Source organism: Neopelma chrysocephalum, unplaced genomic scaffold (genome assembly GCF_003984885.1).
Source record: "Neopelma chrysocephalum unplaced genomic scaffold, ASM398488v2 Primary Assembly neopelma1_68, whole genome shotgun sequence".
NCBI lineage: Eukaryota > Metazoa > Chordata > Aves > Passeriformes > Pipridae > Neopelma > Neopelma chrysocephalum.
The window spans coordinates 9706686-9726620 of NW_020897727.1; the positions used below are offsets into that span (position 1 = coordinate 9706686).

General features: G+C 42.1%; 1 protein-coding gene and 1 long non-coding RNA gene across 6 annotated transcripts in view; one reads left to right on the forward strand and one right to left on the reverse strand.

Moving 5' to 3' along the window:
• CDYL2 (chromodomain Y like 2) overlaps positions 1-4826 on the reverse strand; it is a 33947-nt gene extending 29121 nt beyond the window's left edge. The window contains exon 1 of one of the 2 annotated variants that reach the window (XM_027685233.1): positions 4657-4826. In XM_027685233.1, the coding sequence (XP_027541034.1) occupies positions 4657-4680 (24 nt within the window). In that variant the 5' untranslated portion in view covers positions 4681-4826. Of the gene's footprint in view, positions 1-4318; positions 4618-4656 lie in introns of those variants that run through there. The other variant, XM_027685232.1, reaches the window with a different exon arrangement.
• Positions 1-12495, forward strand: part of LOC113968577 — a 78126-nt gene extending 65631 nt beyond the window's left edge. Inside the window, exons 4-5 of one of the 4 annotated variants that reach the window (XR_003534568.1) lie at positions 2656-2814; positions 12028-12495. This is a non-coding gene — a long non-coding RNA (uncharacterized LOC113968577). Of the gene's footprint in view, positions 1-2655; positions 3432-6427; positions 7187-12027 lie in introns of those variants that run through there. The other 3 variants (XR_003534572.1, XR_003534571.1, XR_003534567.1) reach the window with 3 other exon arrangements.
• The last annotated feature ends 7440 nt before the right edge of the window (positions 12496-19935 follow it).

Here is a 19935-nt window from a genome sequence, read left to right on the forward strand (position 1 = left end):
AGATCATGGTGGGTTCCCCAAAGGACTCTAAATGTAATTAGCAACTAAACATTATACTTCTGAGTTCATTTACATGGGAACTGTGCTGAGATATGGGTGTGAGTCAGAGTGGACACAGGAGCCTTTTCCTCCATCTCCAGGCACTCCCTGCACAGCCCAGACAGCTGTTCCTGTGCTCTGGTTGATCCAATATCTGCATGGAACCTCCTCAGAAGCAAAGCAAGGCATCTCTTGACTCTGAATTCAGCAGAGTCCCCTTCAGGACTGCTCAGGGTGGCAAAACAATTAACTGAAGCTCAGCCTGGGCAAGTTTGAGATCATTTGTCTGAAAAGAGGGAAAAGGCTTCACAAAATAAATGAACTGGCTTTTTTTTTTTTCTGTCCTCATGTGGGACGTGTGGCTTTCAATTGTCAAACTAATAGTAGACTTATAATGATCTTGTTGACTTTATAGAGAGCAGCTGTCCAAATTATCCTTGGCTTTACAATACTTCTCATCCTCCTATCTGGGATCAGCCAGAAAAACTGAACATTGAACTGTGCAACTCTGTATGGGCTGCCTTGGATTTGTTACTTTAATTACTGCAGCTCACTGTACCAAAGAGCAAAACACACATATGTGTGTCCTGGGGAAAAAATTAAATTGCTGCTACACTCAGCAGACCTCAGCTCTCAGTACTGGAGAGCCTGGACCACTGAACAGCACCTGCATTCCCTCCCTTTTTCATTCAGGAGTTTGGAGCTGGAACACAAACTCGGTGTCAGGTTGGTTCTTGTCTGTCTTTGAGGGATTACAGCAGCTGCACTCCCCACTTGCTCTCTGAAGGAAGAACCTCAGAAAGGATGGGCAAATACCTCACCTTCTTTGGGATCAAACACAAGAACCATCCCTTCACCCTCCCCTTTTTTTACTATATCACTACATTCCTGTCTTTAACTACACAAATTTCACGTTGTTGCTCCACAAGGAGAAAAAGGAAAAGGAAGAGGTTTTGTGGAGGGCATTTTTTAATATGGAAAGCACTCAAGTATTTTGGTGGTGAGGCATCCTGCATTTCAATGAAGAGGATAAAAGGAGAAAATATGAGTGGTCTTTGTTCCTGGGAAACAAAATGCTGGCAATGGGGAGTGTGATTAACGAGTTCAACACATCACGAAGGGAGAATAAAAATATTTATGAAATTGGGTCAAATTTAATAAATGATTTCAGAAAAAATCATTCAGAAACCAAATATATTTGGGAAAGGCTCAGCGTTTCATTACAGCATTTTCAGAACAAAACTATCAATGTTTCCCTTCAGATTTAATGAACTAAAATAAAGAGGGACAACACAAACTGAAGACAAAATGTTTTGTTTCTGGTCAACCCTCTTTTCAGTTTATTGTTTTGCTGGGGAGAAAATGAAAAAAATGTGGGCTGATCCAAAATTAGTTTGTTTTCCTTGATTTTTTTTTTTTAGTTCAACCATAATACCCACTGGCTTGACTAATGATGCATAAAAAGTCTGAGTAGATATTTTCTCCTCCTCATTACGGCCTCATTGTTCATCACTGAATGCAGCTCAGGGGAGCAGCGAATATACTTGACCTCTCAACATGGTCCCTTTTCTTTCTTGGGGCTTTAAGTTCCTCAGTAATATTTATCCCCTTGACAGTGCCACTGTGAGGTGCTTCACTGGAGGTACAAATATCAGGGATTTACCCACACCTTGTCCTGTCTGTCCCATTTTCCTTCTATCCACAGTGCACAGTAACAGCAAACGCCACTACTTTGGTTTTTAATGATGTATATGGGTTTTAACAGGTGGTATATAAAGCAATAACCTTTCTACATTTACTTAAGGTTGCACAAATCATGAGTTTTCTTGATGAGAAATAATTCTGTGACAGATTAATAGAAGTAATACTTGAATTCCTCCTTAGAATAAGCAACACACGCTTCTGAGGATATACAGAAAATATCTTGGGTTTCAGCGGCTCATTTTCCCTTTTCCCCCCTCAGATCTGTCTTTAATCAGGACTGAATCACATCTTCCCAAAAGTGACCTTGGTGGTCACAGTTGCCAAATCCCTCAGTTCACTACATTTGCTTTGGAAAACTAAGCACTTAAATGTAATAAAATGAAATGATTGCAACCAAACTTTGCAGAGGTATCACAGTTAAGAAAGGGCCAGAACTGACATGTACCATCACTTCCCTGGATTCTCTCTCTCCCTGCCACTCCTGGCTAATTTTGGATGAACTGAGGTGCTGATATGTTGCCATATAAATACCTTTAAAGAGAACAAATAGAATGAGACAATGACATCTGTGCAAATGCATTTGCAACACGCTTTTTAGCTTCCAACTAGCCTTAAACCAAGCTCTATACACAAACCAGGATGAGAGGCATAAATAAAAATACTTTAAAAAGATATCTTTATTGTGAACTTAATGTGAAATAAAAAAAACAAATCAATTACACTATAAATATCTGGAGCTTGGTAAACTGAAGTGCTGTGCTTATATATGCAGAGAACAACAGACACATCCCTTCCTTCACAGAAGATTCAGGGTCAAAATCATTTAATAACACAGTGTTATTGTTCATTTATCAAAAAAATTAAATCCAGGCTAAGTTAAAAAGGGTAATTCCTATGGAATTATTTCTACAGATGTAACTGTGAAGTTGAAGCACAGTTCACTCATCTCACAGTTCACAGCTCTGAAGAGCATAAATAAAAGTTCTTCCACACCCAGAAAACACCTTCCAGGAAATCAGTAAACTTCCAGAAAGGTCTGGAAGATTGCAGATGTACTCAGTGATTTACAAAGTAAGTACATGTCATCTCCTCTCCTTGCCTGGCATATCCATGTAGGCATTTAAACTGTAATCTGGGATGTTCAGATGGTCTCTGTCTCAGGGAACTCTTCAGAGCAGCAGCCACTGCACGACAGACACCAGAAAAACTGCTTTTCATTACTGTGATTACAGGACTTGTGCTGCTTCATGTGTTTTTTTCATTGGAGGTCTTTGTCCCATGTTGTGCCTCAGGGTGTTGGAAGGGTGTTTGAAGGAAGTGCCAAGGAGAGGAAGGCAGTAAGATTTCTGAGAGAGATAAAGGCCATCTGATTCAACATGTTTGTCTTCTCAAAATTCAGTATTGCCCCAACTTCCCTCTTTTCATTACTTCGAGATATAGAGTATTTCATTAGCTGTAAATCTCTTGCCTGCTTGTAAACTTATTTTTGTTTCTCAAAATCTGGTAATTGGAGCATTTGTTCCAGATGTACAAGAAATATAGCAACCCATGTCCTGAAGCAGCCACTGTTCGTGTTAGAAAAATAACAGTGGAATGAAAGCTGGGACTCTCTTCAGAACCTGCCCCACAGAGTAGGGCCAGTCCATGAGTCAACTATGGAACCCCCCAGTAGAAAATCTGTGTGGTTTGACCTGTGTGGTCAAAATGAAAGTGCAAAGGCCAGATAGTCACAAAAATGCAAGGAAAGACATTGCTCATCTGAATTACTCAGAACATCAAATGCCACCTTCCCAGGAAGGCCACTGAACACCCTCTTAGTGTCAAGAAAACACTGCTGTTTATGCAGTTCCTTTTTTCCTCCTTTTAAGCACATGGATTTTTAATTTTTTATTATTTTCCCCTGTTTTATAATTTTTTTAGAATCAGAAGGGGTGTTAAAACTTATCAGGGAAACCCTGAAACTTCTGCATTTTCACTGGGAAAAGCCTGGCATTAAGCACGGCTGGAAACCACTGTGTTAGGTGCACGTGTCCTCCAACACAGACGTACCAAGACTTAAAACAGAACAAATAAATGCTCTTAAATCTCCTGCTGGTCCCTGTGTGCAAACCTGCACCTTTGATCCTCCTCTCCTGAGAGACCTTAATGCTGTAGAGGCTCCCTGCTGGGAGATCCGATGGTCCTGGTTTAGATGGAAACCCAGGAGTGCACTGCCATGAGTTGTATTTTACAGGAGTGATGCAGCCATTGGAAATTCCTGCTAGAAGTGGGGTTTTCACATTCCTAACTGTTCTGACCCCAGCATTTTGCCCTGTGTGAGTGCACTCTGTGAGTTCCCTTCCCTGCCATCCGGGCGTTTAGAACCCCCTGAAGGATGAGCCTCGCTCCGTGAGGACGTGAGCAACACGATTTCCTCATTGTGCCAAGGGGCTCCAGGCAGAGGGACCTGCTTCCAGAACCAGTGGGGATGAGATGGAGCCCTGGCTGAGAGCCTGGAGACAAACAGCCCCAGCCACAGCTTCCGTGCTCGCTCATATCTCCAGGGACCATCCGCCCGTTTTCTTGGAAGTCCCACCTTTCTCTGAAATTCGGTCTCACTGAAACTGAAATTCTGGTCTGGGCTCTCAGTTGTTCTTTTCTGACTCTTTTCAAAACTGCCCCAGTGCCACATCTCCAGTTCCACACCAGGGCTGTGGCTCCCCATTTGTCCCCGTTGCTGACCCTACTCACAGAACCCATTTCCATGACCTCTCCTCTTGGTTTGTGTCCAGCAGCTTTCTCCTGGTCAGTGCTTACAGTACTCCAAACTCCCAGTTTGTTAAAGCCATTTCCCTCTTCCACTATAAATGTAAGGGTGTAATCTACATAATTTTTCTCTATTAGGATATTTAAGTGCATGTGTATAAACAATACCTGTGGTGGAAGTGCCACAACCATTGTGGGGTTTGGAGCAAACAGGAATAATAATATACACAGAAATCTTGCACTGGAGGAAGGACATTTTTGTACAGACTGATACTGTCCCTTGGAAAAGGAAAACTGACAGATGACACAGGGATCAGGAATGGACTTTTTGATCAACTTGGGTAGTCCCTGTCACTGTAGGCAATTACATCATACAAACCCTTTCATCTTGGACATGTTCATCATCTAGAACATATTTCTGTCCAGGCTTATTGCTCACAGATTGAACAGCAAAGAGCTGTTCATTCCTAAATGCAATCATTTCATAAAAAATATTTCATGTTTTCATTTGGAAAGTCAGATGCTTTTCAAAGGTGCAGGATAAGTGCACAAAAAATAAAAGATCCTCTTTAGCACCAGGATAAGATAATGTTGAGAATGTTCTTTATTGGAAGAGGAGCAGGGTTTTTCCCTTTGCAATCCAGCAGTGCACCTGTGTCATCACAAACTGTTCTGCAGGGTGGGGGAGACCCTTTGGGTCTGTTCCTTTGACTCACAAACATTGTCAACACGTCCAACACCCAGAGAAATCCAAAGAACACGGAAGGTTCTGTTTATTTTAAAACACAGCGACACATTTAATTTATCAAATCCCTTTTTTCTCTTGTACAGTAAATCAGTTCATTAGTGTCTTTCATGGTTCTTAAGGAAAGCCAAGCAAGAAGCCAAGTCCTGGGTGTCCCTTATGCTAAGAAGTGGTCAGTTCTGAGCACACCCTCCACAAACTCACTGGCAAAATCCATTCCAGAGTGGATCTGTCTCAGTACTGTCTAGAACATTTCAAGTTGATGAGAAATGCCTGCCTTGATTTCAGCACTAAAGTACAGCTGGTAGTTTTTACTGTACTGCTACACTTGTTTTGTACATTATAGTGCACACTTTAAATTTAGAAACAACAGATATTTTCCTGTTTTGTAGACCAACAAAGTGACAAATAAATGCTGTTCCCATTTCCCATGGTAAGAGAGCTTTCCACAGCCAGTGTGAGCTGCAGGTCCCAGAGAACTGAGGCACGGGCGGGGTTTGCTCGAGGCAGAGCTGTTCCTGCACAGCCTATTTCTGTGACCATCACAGATGACTAAAGGATGAGTGAGAAATCTAAATTCAAGGAGACAAAATATTTTGCTTAGCTCTACAAAGAGCTGGCTGTTTTGGACACATGTGTGGCTCTCAGCTTTCTAATACTGTGGACTCCCTTTCTCAAGTTTCTCTGCCAAATTCAAGGGGTTTCTCCAGTTTTAAACCATCCAAGAGTATGTGTGTAGAAAATGTGTTTATCAGCAAAGAGTTCAGCACAACCTAGTAAGGCTCTGATTCTGCCTATGCTTCCTTTACAGTGCTACAAGTCAGCAGAGTTATTCCCCAGTAAAGTCAAAGTAGGAATCCTTGGGATTTAAACCAGGAGGTTTTTAGTTTTTTATTTTAAAAGCAGTTTATAGGAACAGGAGCAGGACTTGAAGAGACTTCTAAGCAAACCAGTGTTTATGTGAACAGATCACAGTTTTTACTGCCTGGAACTTGTTAAAAATATCACGTTTCCAAACAGATGTAGAAATGTGTAAGCAAGAGTTGAAAAATAAAAATACAACTATCACTAAAGGTGCTCTTCAACATTAAAGCAAGTCCAGAAATGCAGGAAGCAACTATTAATTTACATGACACCTGCATATGAAATCAGTAGATAAAAATTAATGCTGTCTTCTTTTATGTTCATTGGCAGTTTGTTCTCCTTTCCCTTGTTCAGTTCTGGGTGATTTCAGTGTTCTGCTGTACAGTTCACCCAGCCCTTTTCTCCTCCATATGGGCTTCATTGAGATTCAGCTCAAGGCCAGGGTTTCAGTTCAACACTTTTACATCCCAAAGCTTAGTCGGAAGTGAAGATGCCACATTAAAAAAATACAAAGGTTTAGCTCTAATACTGTACAAATAAATATTTGAGCTACTTGCTGTACTTCCACTCAGTGACTCACTGCTTTACAAACGCTACTGTACGACTGTCACAAAATAAACCACATGTTCTTGTGGGGCAGGTAGAAAAATATTTTCTTAGCCCTTTTACAGCAAAGTGGTGAACTTGAGCACAAAGGAGTGAAAGCCTTGGTTTTGGGGAGGGATTTGTCACTTGGTGTTTCCAAAGGTGCTGAGGATTGAGGATTTTGGATGTTCAGAGAGGCTTTACCAGCTGAGGGGGGAGATTGCTGGCCCTGCACAGCTCACACATTGAGGAGATGAGACAAGGGATGGGTGCAGAGTATTGAGGGGTACAGAGGGATACTGCTCAGTTCAAGTGGCCATTGTACTGAAGAGAATTTTACAGTGATCTCTGAGGGAGGAAAATGCAATAGTTCTGTAGAGATTTTCAAGGGACGTGCCCCAGACTGAACTGACAGTTTGGTGAAAATGAAGGCTCTGGGTTGGAAAACAAGACAAATGAACAACTAGCCATAGTTACTCCAAGATCTGGGATGTGAGAGAGCAATTTTTGGGAAAGAATGTCCAATGGCAGTATTTGCTTTGTAGCTCCTGCATACAGGGAGACACACGGTCACAGCTCCAAGCCTGCCAGAGGTCAAGAAGTGTTTGGATGATACTCTCAGGCACATGGTGTGACTCTTGGGGAGGGTCCTGTGCGTGGCCAGGAGCTGAACCTGATGATCCTTGTGGGTCCCACCCAGCTCAGCACATTCTGTGATAACTGTTTTTGAAGTGATTGTCATGGTTTTGGAATGGTATTCTCTAATTTAATGCTCCCACTAAAACCACCCAGTGCTCCCCCTCCAACTGGAGGCACAAAAGGCAAAGACTGGGGGTTGGGATAAGAACAATTTACTAGAAAGAGCAATGACATAAGAAAAGAACAGTAACAGCAACAATATTAATAAAAGAATAGATAAGAAATTATTCCCCCGGAAAAGCTCCTGGATAACAGGCAATACTGGATGGCTCTGCCACGTTTTCTAAGATGGAAGGAACCCCTTCTCCCTGGAACAGACTGTTCCCACCCAAAAAGCAAATCCCCTTGAGGGACACATCATGTTTCCCCATCCTTCTGCAGCACCCATCAAGTGCACCCAGGTCCTTGAGCAAAAACAACCCCATGGCTGGGTTTGCCTTTGCTTGAGGCAGGACTAATCCAAACTGTCTTCCCTAACACATTCCTCATATGGACCACAGGGACTTTATCCCCTCTTGTGGTAGGTGGAGGTTCTGACTGGGCAGGGACAGTTCTGTTGGTGGAACCTTGAGTGTGCACTGACCAGGTGGCCTTGGCTAAATGTAGGTCCTGATGTTTGAAGTCCCACCATCCATCGCTTTCCGTGTGGTTTTTAACAGTCCATTGTCCCATTCAGCTTTCCCAGAGGCTGGTGCATGACAGGGAATATGATCCACCCCCTCAGTCCTGTGCTCTCTGGCCCAGGTGTCTGTGAGGCTGTTTTTGAAATGGGTCCCCTGGTCTGACTCCATTGGTGGTTTTGGGCAGTGGGATGTAACCAATCTGCCAGGCCCCTCCCCAGCACTGACACAGAAGGGACAAGAAAATGCAGAACCCTGTCCATGTTCTGTTAGTGACTGGACAGGGATAAGGAGATATCAGAAGGATAAATCACATACCCACTTCAATACTCTCTATCCAGACTAGAATAGGTGGCAACTGGTTTGGAGCATCCATAGAGCAAAGGTAGTGACAGTCAAATTTGTGAATAATACCATGCAGGGAGAGGTTTAAAAAGGAAAGGGCTAAAAATAGATAACTTTGTACAATATAGAAGGCTGAGGGTGATCCTTTGAGTAAAAAGCTGAAGTAGCAGTTTGTAAAGTAGTGGGATAATAAGAGAAGAAAACTCATGATACACAAAGGTTTCTTTCAGAATTCAGTAGAATTCTTCATTTTCTTGGTTACACAAATGAAGTTAATGTGGTGGCAGAATACAGGAAAGAGCCAAAAAGAAAGGTAGAGCAGAAAAAAGGAATAAAGAAACTTGCTTTAGGCAACTATAATGGCATGACAGGAGCACAGGATTTTACAGTGAAGTATCCAGGATACCAGAGCAACATCACAGAAAAATGGCACAGAAATTTCAAAAATTATCTGTGAAGGAGTAATTGTCAAAAAGGAAGAATAATACATCATTATCCCCTCAGAAATAGCATTCAGATGAGCAGGGTCAGTAGGCCAAGTTCTGGCCTCAATTATTGCATTGGTTTTCACTGCAGATTTAATTTGTGTTTGAGACCTGAATTCAGCCCAGTGTAAAACCAACTTGCTCCTGGTGCCTGGAAGGAACAAACTCTCTTATGGACAGTAGTGAAGGCAGCTATGAAAGCTGTCACTGTTCATCAGACAGATGCATCTTAAATCACTGGAGAGTGCAGCTGGTTGGAAATCTGCGTTTAACAAGTGGGGACAGTGCTCTGAACAGGGACGTGGAAGGTGTAAAAGCACTGATTTAACCTGAGGGTGCTTTGGAGGAAAGAGCTGGGCTCTGGGAGCAGCCCCTTTGCTCACAGAGTTGGAGGCACCGACACTGTGCCTGTCCCAGTGTGTGCAGTGAGTCAGGCTGGCTACACCAACTGCGGGGCAGCTCTGCCCACGCTGCTGTGACACTCCCTGGCCATGGCACCGTCCCCTGGCAGGGACTCCCTGCAGTGGAGGAGACAACCTTGTGCTGTCCTCAGGCCCTGTGACCTCCTGAAAGCTGACTTTGGCACAGGTGGGCCCCATTCCTTGGTCTCAGTGTGTCAGCCCTGGTCATTCCCACAAGCTGAGGTCGTGTTAACTGATGTGCCCCGAGTTCCTTCGGGCCATCATTGTTCCTCATGATAAGGTTTCAGCCAAGTGTTGGCAGGACTTCCAGCTGGAGGGGTTGCTATCAACTGGAATCCATTACTCCTTTCAAGGAGGTGCTAAGGAACAACCCTGGGGTTTCTGTGGTGGAGAGGTGCAGATCTTGCCATCCTGCTCCAAACACCTGCCAGGTCACTCCCAGGGTTCCTCTGGAGGCACGTGCACATCTCCATGCTGTGGGCACCTTCTCTTTCTGTTCAGAGATGAGGCAGAGCTGTCAAGAGCCAGGGTGAGACTGGAACCCCGACAAAGCTGAGGAACCATTTAGAAATGTCTGTGCTCGAAGCAGTATTGAATATGTAAGTAGTGAATATATTACTGAGGGAATTTTCCATGTATTTGTTAGTCAGATTCCCAACTTGGCGGTTGTGTTAATACCTCAGCTGCTCCTGGATGCATTTGCAGCAATGATGTGGCAAAGGGCTTTGTTCCACGTCCCTCTGTAGAATGGAGCACTATATTTTTTATAAATGTAGGGTTTCTGAGATTTATTCCCTACATTTGTCTCCCTGGGATTAGGGTGGTGTATGGTCTTTCCATGGCACTGTGCCAGTCCCAAACTGGAGCTGTGGAAGGCTGCAGCTGTCTGCCTGTTATTAACTGAGGGTTAGTGCAGAGACCGACACACGTTGGTGCTCCAACACCCAAACTGTTTTCCAGATACTTCATGAATGAAAGTTTAAATTCCCACTTTAGGATAACAAACCTCTGAGTCACATTCGGTCCTAAGATCATACTTGCAAATGGTTTATGAACTTACAGAAAGGAGTTTTAACTCCTAGGACTCTTACGAATCTCACACCTAATTAAACTAATTCTAATGAGTCAATAATAATCTTCTGCTGTCCTCACTGTCATCCCCAGCACTAACCATACATGTAGCCAAATGCTGGGACAGACATCCAGAGAGGCTGTGGAATATCCACCCTTGGAGATATTCACAACTTGACTTATCCACCCTTGGAGATATTCACAGCTTGACTCAACAAGACCCTGACTGAACTAATTAAGTTGGTGCTGCCCTAAGCAAAGGGTTGGATCAGATGATCTTCAAAGTCCATTCCAAACTACATTATTCTATGATTCTAAAATACATTTTGCCTAAAATATTTACTAATAATTTACTAATTCTTTATTAATTCTTTTCCACTTGGAAAAGCAGCTCCATTTGGAAAACTGAGTTCTATGCAATCTGTGGATGTGGGTGTGGGAATTGACTCAATGGAGCTGGGTTTGGATCCACCAGGCAGCTGGGAGGCAGCTTCCCACCAGCAGCTCTGAACTTCCAACTTTCTCTGACCCGGTGCCATCAGAGTTTGTTCCCCTTCAGGTCACACAGCCAGACCCATCTACTCCCTGAGATGTACAAAGGAGAGATGGCTTGGAGGACCAAGGTCAGCTGCTCACAAGGTTAAAAAGGTTTTCTTAGTCACTAAATGGACATTTTTTTAATACTGAGATCCATTGTGAAGTCATTATTCAGTGTTTGGTATAAGCAGAACCAGGGATGTGCTAAGCTGGGCTGTGAACACACGACATGCTCCATGTCACACCTGGATGTTTGCTCTTCATCCAGCAGGAAGGAATTGAAGACAGGGATAAGAAGGCTAAGTTATCATACATTTACCACAAAGATAGGAGGAAATATGCTAATAAAAATATCCTTGTGGTTCCTGTCCCTATCCTGGAGGTAGGATGGGATGCTTAGATGGGGCTTCAAAGTCTGTGTTTGTGTTTCTGGTCCTCCTCACTACTCAGCCCTTCTCTTCATTTTTATGTGCCTTACCCAATAAACACCCTCTCGGTGATTTCAGACTTGTGCTGAAAATGGGAAAGATGCATTGAAATAATCTGTATGCACAGCAATCTACAAAATGAAAAGATGAAGCAACTGTTTTTGAAGCCTAGTGAGCAACAAAAACCAGGAAAAAATCCCAAGATTAACTTGTGCTTTCTATCTGCATTTAGCACCGGCTCTCGCTGCTGGTTCTATCCCATAATTTGGGAGTAGATTATTCAGTGTAATGTCCTGAAAAGACCAAGAGGTTCCCAGCATACCTTAGAGGGGTAAGAGACTCATAAGATGAATATATACGAAAAAGACTACACCTGGATTTAAATGGCTCTGGAGTAACAGAAGGAATTTCTGATCAACCTTCAAGTGTTCTTTTTCTCCAAAGAGCAGTTGTGTACAAAGGCACTCATAGAAAAAATATTGCAGAAATACAGAGTAACACCCATGATGGAGGAGTGCTGCATTCTTACAACTGCAGCAAAAACACTGGTAAATATTGGAGAAGTATTGCTTTTATTATGCTTGTCAGCTGTGGTCTAATGAAGGAACATAAACCTCATCCTTTTGGAATATTCTGAGGGATAACAATTAATATAATGTATCTAGAACACAACTGAACTTGTTTCTAGATAATAACAATAACAATTATAATAATAATAAAGGATTTTATGTTATGAAGATTTCAAGATGATATGGTTAATTCCAAGGAAACAAGAAACTTCAGGTGGACATGGAAGGAGGATTTAAACAAACTGACAGTTTGTCTTCAGAGGATTTCCCTGCAGATTATATATTTACCCAATTACCCCTCTGAAATGTTATTTTCCTAGTTACAAAGCACCATGTAAACCTATCCCCACACATGGATCCTAATGATCCTGGCTATTATTCAGCAGCAGAACAGGTGGAGCTGAGAGCAGCGAGCCCTTCCCTTTGATATGCAGCGTGTCATCATGTCTGACTTGTTCTTGAAATTAAATGGTCAGAATATGTTAATCACAACATCCAGTGCAGAGTGTCTGTCAGACAAGTGCTAATGATTGCTCAGAGTGCCCCAAAGACAGAGATGTTGGCTTTGCTGGCTAAAAACTCGGGGTTATTCTGGAGCAGACCTTGCCCTTGGCTGCTGCTGTCCCAGGCTGTGCAGAACATGCCCCGTGCAGGGCACACACGGCACAGGCAGCTCCAAATGCTCCAGGATCTTTCCAGCTCTTGCCTTGGTGATTCCAGTAATGCAACAATTATAGTCAGGGCAGGTGTTAAAAGGCAGGTTTGCTCCTGTGAATTACTTCTGAAGGGAACTGGAGATGTTTTACAATATAAGCATAAATGCCAGGGAGATGACACGGGAAAAATGGATGGAATGGTCTCCAGTTTCTCTCTAAATGGCTGGAAAGAGTCTTCTGAAGGTGACAGTGAGGAAGGGCAGAGTGTCTGAATCACCTGGACATCTCCTGCATTTTGTTGGAAATGTTCCTGACTCAGATGAGCACTCTTGAGGTGTTTAATAAATTCCTCTGACGGTCATAGAATATAAAATAATTTTTATTCAACATAATCAGAATGTCTGAAATCTTTTGACTGTCAGTTGTTTTAGTGATGTACTTTCTCGTGTTTTAGACCCTTCATAATCCCAGACATATCAACAGTGGACAGTCCTGTCCAAGTTAATCAATAACTCACTTCAATTTTTTGTAAGGAGCAGAACTGCAATTTTTCTTCAACAAAAAAAAATCGACCTCGGGGTTTTTTTTTTTTTCAATGGTAGATATTTAGAGAGCAAAGATATTTTTCAGGCTCTCTTTAGTCTATATTTTAGGATTTGGGTTCTTTTCCTTCTCTAATGCCTGTCTAGTTACAGACTCCTAAGTCAGCAACATGAAATCTAATTATGTAAGTAATTGTGGGCATTGTGCAATGAAGGGCATCCTGTGATAATCTAAATATGTTGTGTGTACAGTGAAAAAACCTATAATTCCAAAGAAAGAGTCAGAAATTGCTTGTTATTTGTAACAGCATAAAGTACTGAACATTTCTGCTCCATTAGAGTGATATGCACTTTATAGTTTCTTCACACACTAGAACTCATTCTCCAGCAGTTGGTCACCAGGCCTTTCTTCAAACTATAGATTTTTAACCAGTGTTTAACATAAAAAGCTGATAATATCCTGTTCGTCAGATGTTCTGAAAATAATGGGGAAGCAGACTCTGCATGTTTGAGCAGGAGGTTTCCAGCATTTCAGGTGTCTGGTACAGTCTAAAAATGAAAACCACAAAACTATTAAATAATAGTGGCCTTCCTGAGTGAATGACATGTGATAGCACAAACTTTTTTCCAATGTCACCAAGGTTTTCCTTTTTTTTGGCAATTGTTTATTCAGTGGCTATAAAACTTTGGGGATGCAGTGTCTTGATAACATTAAAAAACAAATAAGCGTAGAATACAGATCTTGAATAAGTTTGCATCCCAGGTCACTAAAGAAGTACCAATATCACTTCTGTTTAAGAGGAACCCACTTCCTTTTCATTATGAGGGCCCAGACTTGCTCATTTGTGTGCTGTGACATTATTTACAGGCTCACAGAGCCACAGATTTGAGGCCAGGAGGGACAATTCCACCCAAGATCCCCATCTTGGGTCCCACAGGAACGTCCTTCATTCAGCAGTTCTGCACCAGGTCCCAAATCCTGATTCACTGAAACCACACGATGAGAAAATCATTGCCTCTTAATTGGAAGTGATTCACAGAAAGTACAGAACTGCTGGGAGTGAATCAAAGTCCTATAAATAAAATGCTATAACCTTAATGTAAAAAGTGCATCTCGACTCTAATTTGTGATGGCAAAACTTCCAGCCACCGGTGCCTTTTATATCTTTTAATTAATTTCATTTTCCAAACCTTAAATCCTGCAGTGGTTTCAGCTCCATGAACAGATGGCCTCTGTGTTTCTTTACATTTGGTAAGATTTGGGAGCTAATGGGATGGCTCTGTCTAAAATTTTGTAGCTGCTTTGGAGCTGTATTCTAAAACTTCACCCTAAGTGTTACTGTTCATCACTTGTGTTTAAAGTTCTAATTCATGTTATTTCATATAATTTTGAGGGAGAACATTTTTATGAAGTGTGGGACTATAATAACTGCCTTCACCAGATAGATACAAGACACTTCTTTGTTTTAGTGTTTAGAAAAACAATGCACCTCCTTTTAAAAAGGCCCAATTTTGACTAAAGAAAATGGACAAATTAAATGCAAGGAAGATGTGCAGTGTTCAGTTCTGTGCCCCAGTTTTATTCCTGCTATGCAAAAAATTTATTACTTATTGTCTTAAAGCTGTACCCATGTGTTCAGTCACGTGGCCAAAGCCAGCAGTTTTCCCTGTGCTATACTGGATCATTTTAAACAACTATATAATTACCCACATCTGTCTACAGACTGCTTTACATCCACATGGATCTGGACCCTTTTGGAAACAGGACAACAACAGCCTCGTTTGTCTGCAAAAGGATCAAGTGCTAAATATTTAATTGAATTTATTTAGAGTCATAATACCACCTAAGTGCAAAACCTTAAAAAGAATTCATCTATGAAAGTTGCACATGCTGTAAAAATTTAAAAATTTGCTTTCCAAAAAAACCTCAAAAATTCAGTGTTTGGGTTTTTTAAAACCCCGTGTCATGAATTAAAAAATACCAATCAAACAAATTGAAACAGAACACTTCAGGAATGTTTTGAAAGCAGGCACATAAAGCATCACTGAAGTGTGAGGAAAGAGTTTAAATACTTTGAGTTTAAACCACTTGAGTGGTTTATATCTTGTTTATATAGTATATTGTTTATATACCGAGGGAAGTAAGCAACACTTCTGTGCCCCTTGTAGCACTTTTGTGGCCTAGATGAAAGTTCCAAAATATATACTGAGTTAATTTTGAGACCAGGTTTTCTGTGGAGTCAGCTGTGGACAACCTGTCTTAGTAGAAGTCACAAAGCCAAATGCACAGGTAGGTTCTCATATGTTTTGATATGTTATTCAAACAGTGTATACTCATAGCTGTGCACAACCAAAGCTCTCCAGCACTGCAACGAGCAAGCTCAACTTGGTTAGGTGAAGCTCTGTTTTTCAAGTGACTCTTAAAAAAAAAGTGTAGCCCTAGGGCTTTTAATTTTCCTGGTATATCTACCATATTTCTCAGCATTTGCTATTAAAGCACACTAAAATAGTTTTATAAAAGCAATTTTTTTTTAGTTTGAGTGTTCCAAAGTAGACTGTCCAAGAATAGATAACTTAGAATACATGTCCATTAATAAAATTGTAATGTAGCCAGAAAACAGCTGTGATAGTACTTTTAAAAGAAAATATACCACTTCATCAGCCTGCTTTGCCAAAAATGAGATAAATGGTGCTGCAATGAGTTTTTCCCTTTGAAGGTCAGTGTCCATGCTGCACATGAAACGAATCCTTGCCATTCCTGCTTCACAAGAACAATATTAACATTCATGAACGTTTCAGCTTCAATCATGTGATGAGTGTGGTTAAGAAAAACGATGCCAACTCCTCATCTTCTCTGGGTCCTTATTTCACGAAGCAAATCAGTTTGTTCCTGCGTGAGGATGGACCTCCTGGAGCTGGGTGACTGTCTGTGGCCACGGTGACCTGTGGCAGTGGAAGCCCTTTGCAGGACAATGTCTGACCAACCTGATGCTGAAAAACAGCTGCTAAAGCGGGTGAGCTGCTTCCCCTGGGCTTGCTGATGCTGCTGAAATTGGTGCAGCACAGAACTGGTGCAGTTTTTCAGAGCTCTGCAGCGTGTACAAGGCTCAAAGGTCAGCCCCAGAGCGCTGCTTTGCAGGACTGAGAACTCCAAAGAAACTTTCAGTCCTATATAGGGTTTATTAAGCTTATTAAAATAACACCCAGTCCTAAATGAGCCACGGCTTTGCTTAGTCTCTGTTGTGGCTCCTGAAACTCGGAGTGTGATTCCCTCACACAATAGCAGTGAGAAGCCACAGATGAGAAGCAGCTGCCCCCGTGTCTGCAGAGGGGAACGAGCTCCCAACAGGCGGCAGTTTCTGTCCCACTCCAGCTACCGGTTTGTCTCTGTTTGAGTCAGAGGCTCAAGGAACCTTCTCAGAAATGGAGCTACAGACTAGTCACTGTAAAAGAAAAATCCCCTCAAAACTGACTGGAAACCAGCCTTGGTTCATCCTGTGCCTCCCTCAGTTAGGCTGTGCCTGTCACTGCAAAGCCCTGTTGCGCTGCTGTATAATCAGAGGGGGAATGAAAAGGTAGGTCTTGCTATCAGTTCTTCTGTGAGATCTGAGGCTTATCACACAGTTCCTCTGCTAACCCTCAGGCTTACTACTCAAGTACTTTCCAAATCTTGAGCAAGTGATATATCAAATACTAAATATCTGTCGGCAATCCCCAGATATCCCCTCGATGCCAGGGAAAGTGTACGTATTTAAATGCACATCCCAAACACACCCTGGTGATTCTCAGTACTAAACAACATCCTCTGTGTCTAACCCACCACTAGGAAAGATCAACTGCCATTACACTGCGACTTTTAAGATGCTTGTCATCTTGGAATGGCTGCTTTTTGGTGGTAACAGGAGCAACAGCAGCTGGACATGAAGTAAGAAAGATGTTTAGAAAAAGTTCTGTTAAAGCTGTTCTGAGCTGCACAAAATCCTAGAATTAGTAAGGGAATCTAGACATTTTACAGAAGTGTTATATTAAGGCAGAACTTAGTTCAGTTACTTAAAGGGATTCTGCCTTGTGGCTTGGGTATAAAAAAGCATTAAAAAAATATTGTCCTTGGTTTATCACCTGTCCTTTGGACACATATCTTGACTGTAAAAAAATCAAGGGTTGTGTAAATTAAGATATACCAGCAATGCCAACTGCATATCCAAAATAAAAGAGTACTTTACATATCCTGATCAATCAGTAAGCAAGACTTTTTTTCCCTGTATACTAAATAGGCTACGAGAATAGCAGGTAATAGCAGGGGAGGAAAACTGCATCATTCATGGTACAAATTGAAGGTTCAGTTCACATTAAAAGGAGACTTGCCTCTGTCTTTTAAGCAGAACAAGTTGTCAGTGGTGTTTGACATGAGTGGATGAAGCACAAAAAATCACAGCAGCACCGTTGCAGAACAATTCAAATCACAGCCCCCAGCAGCCTGTCAGTAAATGGTCACCTGTGCACACTGCAACACCTGACACTGCTGCTGGATCAGTGGCACTCACTGGAAATGCTCTAAGGGGTGTCATGCCAGGAAGCCAAAGCACAGGATCATCAAACAAAGCAGGAAAAAGATCCATCATCTTTTGTGGTGCTCATGACAGAGCTGGGGACAAGCCATTCAACTGGGAGAAAGAACAGTCTTCCAGCAATTCCAGCAATTCCTTGTGCTTCCCGAGGCAGCAAGAGGCAGTTCACAGGAGCTGTCGGACCACGAGCAGCAGTCCCTGTGTCGAGTCCCACTGTTCTTCCAGGAAAGCACGTTCCCTCAGTGCCACGAAGGATCAACGAGAACAATGAGAACAGTAATCCAAAGCGTGGCATGTGTACAATGAAAAAAACAAAGGGTGTCCTCCTTGGAGCTCGGGATTGTTATTGTCTTGATCCACTTGATAAATCCATACAACACACTGTTTGCATAGGCTTTAGTCAGCAGGGAGACATGACAAGGCCACCTTGGCACTCCTGCTTTAATCCATCACCTCATGCGAGTGCACGGGAAAGGCAGTGGGAAGCATTTGCTGCTGGTGAAAAGGAGTGGATGAGTCTCCTTCCAGTGGCCTCCAAATGGTCTTTGCTGAGTGAGAACAAGGAGGGAGCAGAGCTCTCTGATCCTCCTTAGCTGCTGTCAGGCCACACAGGCAGCCTGCTCGCTGTGCGTTCTGAGGGTGTATTTATACTTCAGCTCCCCTAAAAGCACCAACACATCACTGTTATGTACAAAACACTGCAGCAGGTCCTGAACCACAGCAAAGTCAGAGGCAGGAGCTGATCCAAACCACCCAGGCTCTGAAGACATTGCTCAGCCCTGTGATGCTCAACAATTTTGCTCCGAGAGACCCACGATTCCCACAGTTAATTGATGATCACAGTTCTTGACACCAAATAAATGCAGCATTGGGAAGGCCATAAAAGCCGGCCAAGGGCTTCACCCTTTTTATTTTCTTAAGAAACATGAGTTTTTCTGTGGGTATAAGGTAAAAGAGGTGCTATTTCCCTGGTACATGTAAAAACACATTATCAAACACAGCTTTCTCCAGCGTCTCTGTTGCATCTTCTGTGCATCATCAGAGCACAGATTTGGGTGATTTGGGCTTCCATTACACATATAACATTGCCAGATCATAAAGGGAACTTACAGGAACATTCAGTCTTACTAAGTTCTGCTGCCTGAACTGTCAATTTAATTGCCTGACTCACACTTTGTTTTTACATATAAAGACAGAAAAGTGGTCATTTTGCATTTCCACTGTAGAAACAAGAAAACCAAACCCAACCAACCAAAGAAAAGATCATCTCTTCTTCATTGCTTCTTTCAGTTTCCTGTGACTTTCATCACTGTTTCCATACTTTGATGTGTTTTGCTGACTGTACAAACACTTCATGCTATCATGTATTGATCTGCAGGATGGGAACATCAGTCTGTAATAGTGACCACTCCAACAGAACACTGCCAAGTTCTTCAGATTCTCTACCACCTCCTTTTCTGACTGTTCTAGTACATTGGTTCTGACATTTCAGCACAGTAGAAAATGATGAACCAGTGCTAATGTTTAATTACACAAGGCTGGAAGCTGTTTTTCAACTGCTCTTGACTTTGGATTGTGAAAAGCTCGAGTTTGTGCAGCAGGACTCTATTACAGACTCTTGCTTCCAGTTACTGCAGTGGAATCACAAATTTTTAATTGCCCCTCATCAGTCAGTACTTATTCCTTCAAGAACTTCCAGGTTATTTCTCCTGGAGTCACGTGAAGGCATTTTAGTACATAAATGTAGTTTCCCCTCTAATTTCCTAGTACTTAACTTGGGATCCAAAGTTTCCATCCTCCTCCCTGCATAGATTTTGATATGTCAGTCATATTCCTATTTAATTTGAAGCTTTGCTGTTATGTTGTACCACTGATGAACCTAAAAGTTTGCTTCTTCCTCTGCTGAGGTAGAGATAAGTTCAATCACTTCTCATCAGAGAAGGTCTTCTCATGCTGTGTCATCCACTCTGCTATTCCTCCCTTACATTAATCACCAAAACACTTTGGGATCAACATCTTTGCAGTTTGTCTCACAACACATTTACAAGCCCTGCAAGCATTACTCTGCATTTTCCTTCCATGTGAACCACACTTGTGTTTCTCCAGCACCTTTCCCGTCACATTTCCTGGGCTGAAACACCTGAAACCTGTCACAAAAAAATTCTGCAAGACAAATACATCAGGTTTATTAATGTGATTTCATATTTTGCAAAACAGTCCCTTCGCCAAAAAGGGAAATGATTTAATGGTTTCAAAAATATTATCAGAGCAAATTTCAACTGCATAATGTTTAAAGGGAAGTCCATTAGTA